At 44.4% G+C, this 17,680-nt stretch overlaps 1 protein-coding gene across 1 annotated transcript in view; it reads left to right on the plus strand.

Annotated features, from left to right (window-relative positions):
• LY75 (lymphocyte antigen 75) overlaps positions 1 to 17,680 on the plus strand; it is a 3,856,564-nt gene that overhangs the window by 302,263 nt on the left and 3,536,621 nt on the right. Inside the window, exon 4 of the mRNA XM_044074746.1 lies at positions 17,044 to 17,208. Within this exon, the coding sequence (XP_043930681.1) occupies positions 17,044 to 17,208 (165 nt within the window). The remainder of the gene's footprint in view (positions 1 to 17,043; positions 17,209 to 17,680) is intronic.

The raw sequence follows: 17,680 nt of genomic DNA on the forward strand, positions 1-17,680 counted from the left end.
TCTAGAGGCAGAGGGGGGAATAATAATAATAGATGCCGCCCTAGAGGCAGAGGAGGTCCGCAAAACCAGGGTAGCAGAGAAATGTTCTCTGACAAACCCTTTCAGCATCCCTGAGGGGCTGCCCGGCTGTCCACCTTCGGAGGCAGTCGGGGGAAGATTATCCCTGTACCCAAAAGCCTGGCTTTCCCTTACTCAAGACAAATGGGTACAGTCGATAATATCCGAGGGTTACAAAATTCCCTTTGTTCACATCCCATCCCAACCCAAAAGATCCCTTCCAGACGTTCCACCCGGTCTAAGGGAACAAGCAGCATTAGAAATTTCAAAGCTGCTATTAAAAAGAGCTATCCAATCAGTCCCAGCAGACCAGCAAGGATCCGGAATCTACTCCAAATTCTTTTTGGTACCAAAAAAAACAGGGGACTGGAGACCCATACTGGATCTCAGCTACTTAAACAAGTATGTCAGGAAGACAAAGTTCCGGATGGTCACGCTACAGTCCATTCTACCCTTCTTGGGTCAGGACAATTGGATGTACTCGATAGATCTTCAGGACGCGTACTACCACATCAAGATGAACAGACGCTCCAGGAGATATCTCCGCTTCAGGCTGGAAGCCAGTCACTACCAGTTCAGGGCCCTGCCCTTTGGTCTCACTACAGCCCCCCCGTGTGTTTACCAAATGCATGGCAGTGGTCGCGGCTCACTTGAGACGTCAAGGATTCCAGGTGTTTCCATATTTAGACGACTGGCTTCTTACCGCCACCACCAGACATCAGCTTCTTCTATCCTGGGACTTCACCATCCAATCTTGCCAAGCTCTAGGCATTTCGATAAATTTCGAAAAATCTGCCTTGTCGCCTTGTCAATCTATTACCTTTATAGGCGCCACCTTAGACACACTCAATCTTTCAGCCAGACTCACAGAGCAGAGAGTGTCAGACATTCGGAACCAAGTTTCCCTTCACTTACAATGCAACAAAGTCAAAGCCAGACTAGTTTTGAAGGTGTTAGGACTCATGGCAGCAGCTATTCCCCTTCTCCCCTTAGCTCGCTTTCACATGAGGATCCTCCAATGGATGCTGTTTACTCAATGTCCTTTCAACAGCTCCGATGTAAAGCATAATTAACAAAGAAATGCAAGTAAAATAGGTTGTCTGTCATTTCATGAGACCAAATAATTGGCATATGCAGTATAGTCTGCTGCTCAAGCAAAAGGGGACAGTGGCCAACTTAGTAAGAGTCCCTTAGAGTGTGTGGGCTATTTCACAGAGACTTTCAATCACATAGCATGCATGTATTTAACTGTTAAAAGTTAATACACAGTAAAGTTCTTCATGATAAATATGCACACATTAAACAATGACAACATTTTCAGTAAATTTGTAGGTGTAGGGCCTTGTGGCAGAGCTCCTGCAATATTGAGGTCAGATATAGTGACCCCAGGCTCTCCTCTGCGAAGGAAGATAGTAAGAAGATATCTTTAATGCTTCTTCCCTAGCAACATGAAGGAATGCAGCAGAACATATAGTTTCAGGTTTTTCAGCCAATCCACTTACAGTGAAAATAAATGTAATTTCTATATCCAAAGGTTTATGTTTTCTGTCCAAATTCTTTTTAATAAAAGTATTGCTAGTGGCTTCAGTTGATCTTTTTTGTTAAGAATTTTACTATTGTACATCCAGACACAGAAACTGTGTTGACAGTAGAATTATTTCTACTTGTCTTTGTACTGAGGTGCATGTTCAAAGTTAGACTTTATAAGTAAGGGTGTTCCAAATGGTGTGCAAGTCACTGTAACTAAAGCATTAGCCTGAAAGCTAGGTACCTCTTACACGATACCCAGATCGTGTCACTTTCATTGTCAAACATCCTATCTCATTAAAAGATCATCAGAAAAGAGCCAACAAAGAGATCCTAGTTTTGTGGTATAGAAGGATGAAGCTGTGACTTTGACCCAGATGACCCAAGCTTAAATAGCTTCTTGAGTGTTACAAGGGCCATGACGGGGGATTGGGAGTGAGTAGCTCCCTCCGTTCTGCTCATGGATGGTATTCCTGGTCAGTTGATTTTCTGATTTGGAAGTAGAGGGTTTTGGGTCACAAAAGCTGTTGACCAGGGTGAAATAGAATTCACAGTTCCAAGCCTATCCTTCATATACATGTGGGTAGCAAGGACTCATCATAAGAGAACATAGGATGTCTCTGTGGCGACACTGATGCATATGTCAGCTACCAGAGTGTGGGGTTAAGGGCTCAAAGTGGAAAAGCCTTCACGGCTGCCAGTATGATGGTCTTTGTTGCTGGCTCTTAATCATAGGAAACAAATGGGCTAGGGGCATCTCTCACCCCGTGAGGAATGAGTGACCAATGGATTGTGAGGGGATAGGTTGCAGGCAGCAGAACACAAGAAAGAAAGAAAAAAATGCCATCCACCAAAACAGAAAGACATGAGATCTTATTTCACATTCTTATTTTTGAGCCCAAGAAAACAAGAGGCCCTTAGGCCAGTTGTAGATCTCAGCAGCCTAAATGTTTTCATTTCAAATGAATGTGGTACTGTCTGCCCTTGCTTAGCAGAAGTAGACTGGATGCAACTTTTGAACTTCCAAAATACCTACTTACACATCAAGGTAGCCCAAGAGTCAAGAAGATTTTGGGTCAGTGCTAACCATTATCAGTTCTGGACTCTCACTTTTTATCTTATCTCAGCCCTCAGTGTACCCAGCAAGTGACCTCATCAGCACAGCATAAGTGGACTGTTTGTCTATACTCTAGAAACACATGGTCTTTAAACCCAGCTGATGTCCATAACTGTTAAGGTGTCTGCAAAATATCCCAACTAACAACTAAACCAAACAGTAAAAAAGCCACACAGACAAACTAATTAGTACAAACTACAGGAAAAACGTAGCCAAGCTGGGATATTTGTCCATAAAGACTTAAAAATGAAAAAGTAAAAAGTTCTTGATATTCAGAAGCCATATAGCTGAAACACTTGATGTCCTAAAGAGGGGTCATTTGCATATATCCCATGGGCCTCTGTTACAGGAGGTTTAATGTATCACACAATGAAAACTCTAGCTTGGATAGGTTTTTCTTGCAGTTTTTACTAACTGCTTTGTCTGTGTGACCTTTTTACTTTTTTGTTTAGTTGTTAGTTGGGATATTTTGCAGACACCTGAATGGTTGTGGACATCAGCTGGGTTTAAAGACGCTGTGTTTCTAGAGTATAGCCAAACTGTCTACTTATGCTGTGCTGATGAGGTCATAAGAAGGCAGAAATGTGTATGTTCTCATCTAGTGGTGGTTGGCTTTGTTGGCCAGAATCTGTCCATAAAGACTTAGAAAGGAAAAAGTAAAAATTCATGAATATTCAGAAGCCATATAGCTGAAACACTTAATGTCCTTAAGGGGTCATTTACATATATCCCATGGGCTTCTATTACAGGAGATTTAGGGTGTCACAGTAAAAAAAAAGAAGTTATGTACTTACCGTAACGTTCCATGTGAGTTGTCCATCTCTCCTTTATTCTTACTGATGGGTTCGGAACCAATCCTCAGTTCTGACTCGGCCATTTACTAAAGCTCGAGGTCTTCAGCTAGCTCATGGCTTACTCCCTATCTCATGATGCTGTAGTGCATTCCCCAGGTCTTGTTTGCTGATAGAAAAATACTAGCATGTAATCACATACACCTGCATAGAGAAAAAAAGGACGTATCGTAAGCTGATAAAGTAAGTGAAAAAGGGTCAAAGACCATGAAGTGCCAATTTGTGACCTCTCGTTCCTCCAGAAGCCAAGGAAGGGGGTAGGAGGGTGAGATGTAAGAGTGAAAGAGAGATTTTATGGTGGGTACATAACTTCTTTGTGTTGTCCTATCTCTCATTCATTCTTACTGATGGGACAACGTCGCTAGCACCATCTTTCTTGGGTGGCTCACAGGAGTATATTCTCCAGCACAGTGGACCCAAAGGAGACCATGTACCTAGAGGCCAAATTTACTTTGTAAGGAGTGATAAAGGTATGAGGTCTTACCCAGGTAGCTGCTGCACAGATGGTATCTATTGGTAGTTTAGCACTAAATGCAGAGGAGGTAGAAACAACTCTGGTAGAGTGAGCTTTTACGTTGTCTGGTAGCTGTTTATTTACTGAGTTATAAGTGAACAAAATGCAATCTGATAGCCACTTTGATAGAGTAGTTTTTGCTACAGGCAAGCCTTTTTTGCAATCTGAAAAAGATATAAACAATTAGTTTTCCTAAATTCTTTTGTCCTGTGTGGATAGAAACGCAACTATGTGTCTGTGCACATCAAGTTGGTGAAACATATATTCGACCTTATTGCCATACTTGGGAAAGAAAACTGGCAATTCTATAGACTGGTTCAAATTAGAATCTGAACATTCTTTTGGTAGAAAAGTCGGGTTTGTTCGCAATGACACCCTGTCATTGTGGAACAACAAATATGGCGGTTTTATAGATAAGTCTTGCAACTCCGAAACTCTCCTGGCCGATGTAATTGCCACCAGGAAAATGGTCTTCCATGTTAAGAACTTTATATCACATAAATCTGACAGCTAAAAGGGAGGAAGGATTAATCTTGACAGTACCAGGTTCAGGTTCCATGGTGGAAGCGGAGGCCTGATAAGGCGGTCTTAAAAGATTAGTGCCTATCAGAAAAGCCTTAGATAGCCTATGGGACATAATATTTGGCCCTTCATTCCTGAAATGAAAATTTGAGATTGCTGCTAGTTGTACTCGAATAGTAGCTGCAGCTGCCGCTTCATTAAACAGTTTCATTAAGAACTCTAGGATGGCAGATATAGGTGCTGTGTAAGGATCAATGTGATTCTGTAGAGCCCAGATTGAAAACCTTTTCCATTTGCTGAGGTATAACCTTCTGGTAGATGACTTGTGAGAAGAAATCAGGGTGTTTTGTGCTGCGTACGAAAGGTTTTGTAGCCTGGTTATGTTTGGAATTGGTGCAGCCAAGCTGGCAGTTTGAGGGTATGAAGGGATGGATGAAGAGTTCCCGATGAATGAATCAGATCATCTAGAACTGGGTCCAGAATCCAAGGCTGTTCCTGAAGATGAGGCCGTAGGAAGGGTAACAAAATTTGATGAGGCCAATAAGGGGCTATTAGAATTAAGGTCCTTCCCAAAGCACTGGCTTTCTGAAGAAATTTGGGTATCAATGGAAAAGGAGGGAAGGCATAGAGGAGACCCAGTGGCCAATTGTGTACAAGTGTGTCCCTTGGGGATTCCCCCAGAGGGGGGGATTAGGGCAAAGTAGTTGCTGCATTTTGTGTTCATGGACGTGGCAAAGAGGTCGCAGCAAGGCTGGTCCCATTTCTGGAAAATAATTTCCGCTACTTCTTGTTTCAGGGACCACTCATGAGGCATTAGAATTGCTCTGCTGAGTTTGTCTCTTGTCATGTTGAATCTCCCCAGGATGTGCTTTGCTATCAGAAAGCATTGGGAGGTCATTGCCCCTGCCATACTCTCAGGGCCTCTCGACAAAGGGGGTAAGATTTGGTTCCATCTTGTTTGTTTATATACTAAACCACTGATATGTTTGTCTGGACTGCAATAGTTCCCAGTGGAAGAGATTGTTGAAATGCCTGCAACACCAAATGGTCCTCGTAATCCTGCCATGTGTCTTGAGCTGTCATTCCCTGATAATGCCCCCTCTCCAATCTGGGAGGCATCCGTGGTCACTGTGGCTAGGGGGATGGAAGAATGAAAGGATGACCTAAGGTCACTTGATCTGACTGTAGCCACCACATAGGTCTCTCCTGCAAGATTCTGTTATTATTATTATCTGATGTGACATTGAAAATTGCTGCATGGACCATTGGGTGAATAGGAGCCAATGTAAGATTCTCATGTGCGTTCGTGTTAGGGGAGTCATAGTGATTACTGCTGCCATAGTACCTAATACCTTGAGAATTGTCCTCAGCTGGACCTTTGTTTTTGAGAGGAGGTCTTGAACTTGTGATGTTAAGTTGTCTATCTCGCCTTCATCTTGCTGGATGGGTTCGGAGCCGACCTCGGCTCCGACTCGGCCACTCTAAAAGCTCGAGAGTTGGTTCCACCGGCTCAAGGCTCCCCTTATATCCCACAATGCTAGGCGAGAGTTACCTCAGATCTCGTTTGCCGCTACAGCATCGAGGTGTTGGTTTTTTCTACCGGCTTGTTGGTAAGTGTATTTTTTTGTGAAATTAGCATACTTAAAACCCTATATTTTTACGTTTAAATATATTTCCCTTAGTGTAGTGGATTTTTACCCCTGTTATCCGAAAAATCCCATTTTTTTCCCACAAGAACTTTTAAAGTTCTCTCTCGGGCCTTCTGGCCTTTCCCCATCCCCTAGTGGTGTGTGTGTGTTACTCTTAATTAAACTTTAGTTAATTGTTTATTTTTGAGTTTTAAAAGTAAAATTAGTGTAATCAGTGTGTCTGTTTGAGTGTGTGTGATTACACTTTTTTGTCTAAGATGTCTAAAGACACAAAGGTCTCAGGCTTCAAGAAGTGTGATGCGTGCTGTCAGAAAATGTCTCTGACAGACGGTCACACTTCTTGTGTCTACTGCCTGGGGCCTTTGCACCTGCAGGACTCCTGTGCTGTATGCCATGGCTTCAGCCCCAGGGTCCTGCAGGAGAGAAAAAATAAGTTGATCCTACGGGGTCTTCTTAAGCCTGAGGATTCCCTTTCTGTCTCTGGGAAGCCCTCTAAGGCTTCTAGGTCCTCGGCTCCAGCTACTGAGCCGAGACCTAAAGCTACAAAACCTATGTCTGCATCGGCTCCGGCTGGAGCCGATGAATCTACAGCTTCTGTGGTTCCCTCGGCTCCGGCTGGAGCCGAGGTAGTAAATTCCTTGTCGGCTCGACCAGACCTTGGAGCCGACATCTAGAAGAGATCCAGGTCACTATCCCTTGGCTCCGTTCATTCGGCTCCAGCATCTCCTCTGCTGTCTGAGCGGAGCCATAAATCTCACTCCTCTAGGTCATCGAGGCTGTCAGATCATGACCTCCAGAGGGTAGTGAGTCGACTTCTTAAGTCCGAGGCACTGGCCCAAATGCTTCAGAGCCCGACTCATCAGTCGATGCCTGCCCCTGTCCATCAATATATTCCTCCTCCGACTCCGTTGAGCTCGGGCGGGCGTTGAACCGAAACTGTGGCAGTGTGGGAGCCGATACAGGTGTCTTCGGCTGCGTCGTCGGCTCCGATTTCTTCTTCGAGGATTCTCGGCGCCGGACTTCCCTCGTTGGCTCGGGTGAGTGGCATCGGACCTTGTCCGACCCCTCTTCCTCTCGAGCTTCGCTAGTGAGTTCGGCTCCGACATCGGCCTCGGAGCCATCACTGTCGGTGCCGAGGGAGGTTCTCAGCTTTCGGGCGGGACCTCTGGCTTTGCCTGACAGGGTGCGTTGAGGTCATGCGGAGTGTTAGAGCCTGGCTCTACTCCACAGTCGGCTCCGTCCGCCCCTCCCTCTGACGGTGCCTCAGGTCAAGTCGACTCACTCCCTCATCCCGGACCGCAGAGAGCCAGCTCCTCAGGAACCCCTGTGGGGATTTCATCCTCTTCGAGGCCTCTCCTGATTTGGCAGAAGAGCCCCTCGGAAGAGGAAGTGTAAGAGGAAACACATTGACTCACCTGAGTCCATCACATCTGACACAGATTTAGATGATTCGAGGGTTCCCCGTTCCCCTTCTGAAGATGTCTCCTTTGCAGACATTCTCGAAATCCTCAAACAGAGGGAAATTGGCCAGCCCTCAGCCCTTCGGAGGATGAATCTGTGTACCTTGAGGCGTTGGCTCTCGCCCTTCCACCTCCTGGGTGTCTCCCCTTTGACCCCTCATGCAGGTGGTAGCTAAAAGGCATGGACGGCTCCTGATTCAGTGGACCCCACTCCCAGGAGACCCTCAAAATTCATAACGGCACCATCAGACAAACAGTTCTTGACAAAAGGAGTTTCTGTGGATGCTATGGTGGTAGCTGCTGCCACTAAGAAGGAACTAGCTGATCCTTCAGTACCTGTCCATCCACCTAACAAGGAATCTAGGTCCATGGACAGGTGCGGAAGTGGATGTTCTCGTCAGCGACATTTACTATGCGTTCGCTGAACTACCTGTGCCATTTCACTCGTCTTCAAAGGGACTTGATTAAAGAAGCGAGTGACATGTTGAAGGACCCTACAGCTGCGGGTTTTCAAGATAAGATGAACACGCAGCTGGCTACCCTTAATTCCATAGCCAACTCCTCCATGCCTCCTTTCTTACGGCTGATGGAGCGAGTAGGGCCGCAGGGACAGGTGTGGCCTTACGTAGGCATGCCTGGATGCGGCTATGCAATTTATGGACCCCTTCAAGACGTCTTTCACTAACTCCCCGTTTGATGGATCATCTCTCTTTGGTCCTCAAGTGAAAGAAACCTTGACTAGGTGCGAGACTGATGGCAAAACTCTTTCTGCCGTCGGAGTCCGTTTTTCTACTCCTTCTAGGCCTTACCCCAAAGGCCAGAAAAGTGGGAAAATGTGGTTCCGTAAACAATCTCAAGGGACTTCGCCTGACGCACAAAGTCGTTTCCCCGCCAGAGGCAGAGGCGGGAATAACAATGGTAGACGTCGCCCTGGAGGCAGGGGGCTCCGCAGAACCAGGGCAATCGGGAAGCTTTCTCTGATAAGCCCTTTCAGCATCCCTGAGGTGTTGCCCGACTGCCCACCTTCAGAGGCAGTTGGGGGAAGATTGTCACTGTACCCAGAAGCCTGGCTATCCCTGACTCAAGACAAATGGGTACAGTCCGTCATTTCCGAAGGCTATTCTATCCCCTTTCTTCGATTCCAATCCAATCAAAAATCCCTTCCAGATGTTCCACCCGCTCAAAGGGATCTAGCGGTTTTGGAAATTTCAAAACTGCTTGCAAAAAGAGCAATTCAGCCAGTTCTAGCAGACCAGAAAGGATCCGGAATCTACTCAAGGTTCTTTTTAGTTCCAAAGAAAACAGGGGACTGGAGACCAATTTTGGATCTCAGTATCTTGAACAGATCAGTCAAGAAAACAAGATTTCGGATGGTCACGCTGCAATCCATCCTTCCCTATTGGGAAAAGGCAACTGGATGTGCTCTATAGACCTTCAGGATGCGTGCTATCACATAAAATGATCAGTCGCCCCAGAAGTTTCCTCCGCTTCAAGCTGGGAACCAGTCTTTTTCAGTTCAGGGCCCTGCCCTTTGGGCTCACCACTGCCCCGGTGTTTACCAAATGCATGGCAGTGGTAGCTTCTCACCTGAGACGACAAGGATTCCAGGTGTTTCCATATTTGGACGACTGGCTCCTCACAGCTCCCACCAAGCATCTCCTTCTGATGGCCAGGGATTACACTTTTCGCATTTGTCAAAAGTTAGGCATTTCAATAAATTGCGAAAAGTCTGTTTTGTCGCCTTGTCATGCTATTACTTTCATAGGCAAATCTAGACACAGTAGACATGTCTGCGAGACTAACACATCAGAGAATAACAGACATTCACAAACTGGTCTCACTCCTTTTCAACAACAACAGAATCAAAGCCAGGTTAGTTCTGAAAGTGTTGGGAATTATGGCGGCCATACCTCTGCTTCCATTAGCCAGATTCCACATGCGGATCCTTCAATGGATGCTCTTTACACAATGGTCATACCAGCAACTTCCAATGTCTCACACCATTATGATCACGCAGGCGTGCAGAAATCATCTCATGTGGTGGATGTCTTCCCCTCAGCTCTTGTTGGGAAGACCCTTTGTTCCACCCCCTCCGGTTGCTACTCTGACAACGGATGCCTCCCTGATCGGGTGGGGGGGGCATTATTAGGGCAGGACGGTCCAGGGCACATGGCAACCAAACGAATGCCACTTGCACATAAATGTTCTGGAGATGAGAGCAGTGCTTTTAACGTTGCAAGCCCTTCAAGACTCTCTTCCCTTGGGAACAATTGCAATCCAGACAGACAATATGTCTGTAGTGTGGCACATCAACAAACAAGGCGAAACCAGGTCATACCCCCTGTGTCGAGAAGCACTCAGATTGTGGCAATGGGCGATTTCTTCTCAGCGGTTTCTGATAGCAACGCACATCCCCGGGAAGTCCAATCAAATTGCGGACAAGTTGAGCAGAGCTATCCTCATGCCTCACGAGTGGTCTCTGAGAGACTCTGTAGTGAGAGAAATTTTCCTCAAGTGGGGTCAGCCTTGCTGCGATCTTTTTGCTACTCCCCAAAACAGCAAGTGCAGAGAATATTTCACTCTATTCCCTTTACCAGGCCAACCCAGCAGAGGCGCTCTAGTCCAAGTTTGGCCCCGGGGACTTCTGTATGCATTTCCTCCCTTCCCACTAATCTCTCAAGTGATACAGAAAGCTATCGCTCAGAAGGCCTCATTGATCCTCATTGCTCCTTACTGGCCTCGACAGGTGTGGTTCCCCTTTCTACATCAATTTCTAGTGGAGCGACCGTGGCATCTGGACCTAGTTCCAGATCTTTTGATCCATCAGTCGGGTCAGTTACATCGCTCCCTCCCCTCTCCGAACCTCACTGTTTGGTTCCTCCAGTTCCAACCTTAGCCAGGCTTCCTCAATTATCTCACTCTGTTCGAGATATTTTGATAGGTTCCCATAAATCTTCCACTCGGAAGATTTATTTGAGTAAGTGGAAACGCTTCACTTATTGGGCTCAAGGAAGGGACATAGATCCTTTCACTGCTTCCATCCAAATAGTCCTTGATTTTCTAGCTGAACTCTTCCATGCAGGTTCATCTCCCTCTACTCTTAAAGTTCAATTGGCAGCTATTTCTAACTTTCATGTGGGTATTTCTGAATCTGCCTTAATGTCCCACAAGCTTTGCAAAGCATTTTTGAAAGGAGTTTTTCTTCTCAGACCTCCTATAAGAAATCCTCCTTCTCCTTGGGACCTAAATTTAGTTCTTGCTTCTTTGATTCTTCCCCCTTTCGAACCTGCAGTCTCCTGTTCCTTAAAATTGCTATCATGGAAGACTCTCTTTCTGGTAGCTATTACTTCAGCTAGAAGAGTTTCAGAACTTCAAGCACTCAGCTGTCGACCTCCTTATCTATTGTTTCATAAGGACAGGGTATCCTTACGAACGAACCCGTCCTTTTTGCCTAAGGTAGTCTCGACGTCAAATCTAAATCAAAGCATTGACCTCCTGTCTTTTTCCAGAATATTCCAATAGATCTGAACAAAATTACACTGCCTGGATGTTCATCGTCAATTGAGGTACTATTTAGATAGAACAAAACAATTCAGAAAATCTGACCAACTGTTTGTCTCCTATGCGGAAGGCAGAAAGGGACTTTCAGTTTCAAAGGTATCATTATCCAGATGGCTAACATCTTTGATTTCCCTTGTATATGAAATTAGACACCAAAAGCTGCCTAATAAACCTAAGGCCCATTCCACCAGAGCTTTGGCTACTTCTTTAGCCTTCCAAGACAGACTGCCTATTGACACCATTTGTGCAGCGGCTACTTGGGCTACTCCTCACACTTTCATTTCTCATTATAAGTTGGATTTAGCTTCTAGGCATAGAGCTAACTTTGGTTCCACTGTTCTCAGGAGTCTGTTCCGTTAGGCCACCCGGGACAAGGTGCTAGGGACGGTCCCATCCAGCAAGATGAAGCGAGATAGACAACTTAACATATAGAAGTTATGTTCTTACCATAACGTTCCATGTTAGTTGTCTTCTTCTCGCCTTCTTCTTCCCCACCCTCCTTCCCCTGGCCTGGACAGACCTAGAGGAGTTGTGATTGTGACCTCTCTTTCTACCACCTCTTTACTTAGGCATATGCTGTTTTGCATATTTCCTGAATCAGGATGTAGGTCACCCTTCTTCTCCCTGTTGTCAGAGGTGGACTCTGTTTTTAGTTATTCTGTTATATACTGTTACTATTATAAGCTGGGGTTAGCTTACAAACGAGATCTGAGGTAACTCTCGCCTAGCATTGTGGGATATAAGGGGAGCCTCGAGCCGGTGGAACCAACTCTCGAGCTTTTAGAGTGGCCGAGTCAGAGCCGAGGTCGGCTCCGAACCCATCCAGCAAGAAGAAGGCGAGAAGAAGACAACTAACATGGAACGTTATGGTAAGAACATAACTTCTATTTTTAGGTTCTTTATCCTGTCCGGTGGAAGTTTTATCATCATTGAAACCGTGCCCAACTCTGCACCTATAAAGATGATATGTTGAGATGGCAATAAGACAGATTTTTCATAGTTTATTGAAATTCCCAACTGAGTACAGGCATTAAAAATGGTGTCGCTTGCTTGTGAAAGGTGGTGGCGGTTAGGAGCCATTCGTTTAGGTATGGAAACACCCGGATTCCTGAACACCTCAGGTGAGCCATAACCACTGCCATGCATTTGGTGAACACTCTGGTGGCTGTAGTGAGACCAAAGGGCAGGGCTCGGAATTGGTAATGACTGGCTCCCAGCCGAAAGCGCAGGTAACTCCTGGATGGCCTGTCCATTTTTATGTGATAGTACACATCCTGGAGGTCTGTAAAGAACATCCAACTGTCTTATTCCAAAAAAGGGAGTAATGACTGCAGTGTGACCATCTGGAACTTTGTCTTTTTTACAGATTTGTTTAACTTGCTGAGATCCAGTATGGGTCTCCAGTCCCCTGTCTTCTTTGGTACTAAAAAGAACCTTGAGTAAGTTCCAGATCCTATCTGGTCTGCGGAAACTGGTTGGATGACTCTTTTTTTCTAGCAACTTTTGAGTTTCTATGGTTGTTTCGTTCCTGTGACTCAGTGGAACGTCCGGAATCCTTTTCATTAGTGGGGATGGGAAGAAAAAAGGGTATTATTTTTAACCAGGTGTCTAGGAACAAAGATAAGTGACCCCCAACTGCCTCCAGAGGGGGACAGGCCTCCTTTCAGGAACGAGGAAAGAGCTTACCGAAGAATGATTCTCGGTCGCCCTGATTTTGTGGACCCCCTCAGCTGCGTGGTCAGCATCTTCCATTATTCCCTTTTCCTCTACTCCTGGAGAAGGGTTCACCACGTGTTTCTTGAAAGGCTCTCTGGGATTTTTGAAACCACATTTTTCTTCCCCTTTGGCCCTTGGGATAGGGTCTAGAAGGAGTGGAAAGATGGACTCCTATGGCACAGAGTCTTTCCTTCCAATTCGCACCTGGTCAGTGTTTCTTTGACCGAAAAGTGATGAACCATCGAAGGTGGTGTTAATGAAGGATGACTTGAAGAGTTCTGCAAATGCACACAAGCGTATCCAGGAGTGTCTCCTAAGGGCAGTTCCTGAACCCGCTGACTCGCTCCATCGGCTGCATAGGAAGTAAGCCTCATGGATGAGTTAACTACAGAATTGAGGGTGGAGAGCTGGGAAGTTAATTTATCTGACACTCACGCAGCTACAGTACCCTGTAGAGTGTGTCCAAGCTCTTTTAGGAGATCTCTCTGTAATCTGGTGAAGTGAGTAAGGTAATTCAGGGACCGTAGTGTAAAGGTCGCCGAAGAGAACATGCCCTTACCGTATCTGTCCATACATGACTCTTTGTTCGGGGGATGGACAGATGTAACTTCTTCTTGGTGGCTGCTGCCGCCACCATAGCATCTACGGGAACACCTTTGGTTAAAAATGTTTTGTCTTCTGGGGATGTTATAAATTTGTTTGGTCTCCTAGGGGCAGGTTCCACCGTGTCCAGACACTCCCATGCCTTTTGAGAAACTAGTTCCATTAGCTCATCAAAAGGCAGAGACACTCAAGTGGCAGAAGTTCGAGACCAAAAGCTTTCGGGTAAACAGACTCCTCATTAGAAGGGGTAATGGACTTCCAGCCACCTCTATGTTTAAGGACTTCTAAAATGTCTGCAAAGGAGACATCTTCAGAGGGCAACAGTGGGGACCCTTCCAGTTCATCGAGGTCCGTGTCTGATGTGATTGAATCCTCCTGGGAGTCCAAATGGTTCCTCTTACATGGTCTCTTTCGAGGTATCCCTTCGGATGGGGCTTCTGGAGAGGTTCCTGAGGAGAGTGGTTTGCCCTCTGGGGCTTCCTGAGGCTTCAGGATGGGTTGTGCAGAAACAGATACAGGTGCCTTAAGGGGAGGAATAGTTGGATCCGACAGAGAAGATGACCATGTGGACAAGGCTCTCCTCATAGTCGCAAAAGCCCCCCTCCCATGACCCGAGGAAACCTCCGGCTCTGAGGGGCCAGAATATCCCCTGGCACCACAGGAGATTGCTCCAAGGTAGGAGCCGAGCTCACCTGAGCCGAGGCCCCGAGAGGTAAGTTTGGAACCGATAAAAACTCTGTCCCACTGTTCCCCCCCGGACCTGACTGGAGAGTGTCAGCTCCAAGACCCCTTCAGTGGCACCAAGGTAGTCGGAGCAGAAAATGCCGATATAGGTCTCTGCTCCGACAGGTCCTTCTGTATTGGTTCCACATATTCCAGCTCCAAAGCCACAGTCTGGGTTGGAGGAGGAATCAACGTCAAAGGGATTGGTCTGGTTGGTTCTGAAGTCGATGGACTCGGTTCTGACAAAATTTTGGCCAGCGATGGCGTCCTCAATAGTTTCTGCACAGAATGGTTCATATCATAATCTAATAGATTTCTAGAAGAACAAGATGATGGAGATGGTGATGCTATAGACTGGATAACTGGTGACCTAGGTATAGGAGTAACCAGCTCCAAGGCAAGTGAGCAGCTCCTAACTTTCAACACCATCGGCTCCAAAACAGATGGAACCGAGATGGAAGGTTGAACCAATTCAACTGGCTCTGATACTTTCAAAACTTTCTTAGACAGCTCTGATCCATCAGATGATGCAGGTGATGGTCTTTTATAGCCCTTGTCAGAGTTCTGAGAGGAAGACACTGACTTTTTTGAAGGGCTTTGACCCTGTTCCAGGGCTTCAGGGAATGTAGACTTAAGTAGGCCCTTAAGAATCAGTTTATTCCTTCTTTCATGGAGTACTTTTGAACTGAAGTAATGGCATATCGAACAAAATTCCTGTAAATGCATGGCTCCCAAACAATAAACACAATCAGTGTGACCGTCCGTAATGGACATTTTCTGTGAACACTTGGGGCACCTTTTAAATCCTGACACTTTAGACTCCTTTGGCTGCTTTGACATTTTAAACCTATCCAAGTAATTCCACAGCACACAAAGCAGGAAAAAACAAGCCCTCTAATAAAAAGCGGGCTCTTTAAGAAAAAAAAACGAGATAATGATAAATTCACACACACATGCACACAATAGCACACCTTTGTTGAAGTATCACAGTCTGACAAACCTATCAGGTAATATAAAGAACAGTCCTCTAACTAAAAAGGGTTCAATATACACATACACCAGCCTTAAAAGAAATCACAGGCTGATAACAAGTATGGAAAAACACTTACTAATCTTGTAACATTTAAACTATTCTTTATAAAACTACAATCTAACGATCTTTAAAGTTAAGGGACTAGGGGATTTCAGGCCTAAACACTTGGCCAAACAGGAAACAAGAAACGCTATAGTTTTAAAAGAAAAAGCTTTGTAAGGAAAGGAAAACTAACAAACTGCTATAAAAAATGTAATATAATTCAAAAAAGGCTATTTTTAGAATATAAAAATGACAAGAAATAAACTTAGCCAAAGCTAGCATCTGACGACTCAATCCGTTTCAGCGGCAAATGAGATCTGGGGAATGCACTACAGCATCATGGGTTAGGGAGTGAGCCACGAGCTAGCTGAAGACCTCAAGCTTTAGTAAATGGCCGAGTTGAAACAGAGGATTGTTTCTGAACCCATTAGTAAGAATGAAGGAGAGATAAGACAACTTCACATCTGTAGCTTTAGTTTTTTTTTTTTTTTCACTTTTTACTGTATATGGTGGCTTTAACAAAAGCTTGCTAGGTAATACTATGATTATTCTACAGATACCATTTTATACCTTGAAACATTCTGCTCAATAGCTAGCTATTAAAAATTAGCATGAAAGAAGCAAAGTCAGTTGGCTACACTGCAGGTGTTCTTCATTGTTGTGTGATTCCTCCCATGAGAGCATATTTTAGGGTGAGCCTTTAGAAAAGTTTTGATATGAAATGTTATTTTAAGAAGGCAAACTGTTTTGGTGATGGATGGCATTCCATATGTACGATGTTTGAGGGGTCCAGGGAGAGATAAGGTTAGATTTGGAGGGAGTTTCACATGAAAATGTCAAAACTTTTTTTTTGTTGGTTGTAGTGTCACTAATGACACGCTTTTTGCATTCTTCTGTTTCACCCAAAGGCGTAATGAGGCATATTCCCTGTATGACACTGCAGATATTTATTGAAATTCTTTGGATATTCTGTGCATTAGTTGTTGTTGTTTGTCTTTTCGGCTTTTCCCAGTTAGGGGTCGCCACAGCGGAACTCCGGTCCGCTAATGATTGGCAGTCGATTTTTATGGTGCCAAGTTGCCAGACGGATGCTCAACCTTCAGCGAAGGCACGCCCATTCACACATGTCTTTTGAAGGCCACTCATTAGGATGTGGTTAAATTAAATTTAAAAAGGCCTGTATTGTACTGTCTTGTTTATTTTACCAGCCATCTTTTTTAATGGCAGGCTTGTTGGGATATCTGATTGTATCATTTTATTTATTTAATTTTTTTTAATTTTTATTTATTTATTTATTTTTTGCTGTACTGAAAAGGTTTGCATACTAAAATGTTTATCTCCCCATAAACATACATTGTCGGGGGTAAAGGGGCTACAGTTGAAAGGGTGGAGGGGGGCATCCTAGCTAAGATCCTGGTTTCACCCATATTATTTAGTAACAGAATAAATGGAACAGGACTAAGAAATTACATTTTGGCAGCACTTGCAGTAGAAGCATCTGGAATCTGCTAGTCAGTGACTAATAATCAGGTCACTAGGAGTATAAAAAGTATTTAGTGATGCTTACAGTATAATTCATTGTATTCTAAAATATGTTTAAAATTGTGCGCATTTTATGTTATACTTTATATAGTGGCATGTAACAGCATTTTTTTTATTACTTAACAGAGACTGGATGTGATGATAAATGGGAAAAAGTTCCTGAAACTCAGAATTGTTACCAATTTAACACACAGAGTGCTCTTACTTGGACAGAAGCTCATGTTTCATGCAGGAACCAAGGAGGAGATTTGCTTAGCATTGCAAATGCTACAGAACTAAAATATTTTGAAGGTAAGTAAGGAAATGTCAGGAAGTTCCTCTGTTATTTCATTATTTCAGTTAACTGAACTGAATATTTTTTTTTAGTTTTTTACAATGTAAATGTTGTTTTCAGATTTCATAAGGTATGAATTTTCCTTCCGGAAAATAAAACAAAAAGATGATGTGGCTGTTTATTAAGATTGGAATGACTATCATTTCTTGAATTTCACAAATACTGTATCACCAAAGCCATATCAGTTGATCAAACTTTAAGGATAGCTAAGGAAACATTGAGAACAAGTCAAAGATGCAAAATGAGAATCCATCCAGACATTGCTTGGGATAACCATAATATTCTCTCACTCTTGCTTCCCTGTCCTTCCAGATATCAGGTGATAACAGATACTTGGTTTATTTATTGGTGGCAGTTTCAATTGCAACATACTAATTAATGTTCAGTGTATTCAATTTATGTTTTGCATTTAAGTAGGCATCAGTTTTA

Source organism: Protopterus annectens, chromosome 6.part0, assembly GCF_019279795.1.
Source record: "Protopterus annectens isolate FY-2018-M chromosome 6.part0, PAN1.0, whole genome shotgun sequence".
NCBI lineage: Eukaryota > Metazoa > Chordata > Ceratodontiformes > Protopteridae > Protopterus > Protopterus annectens.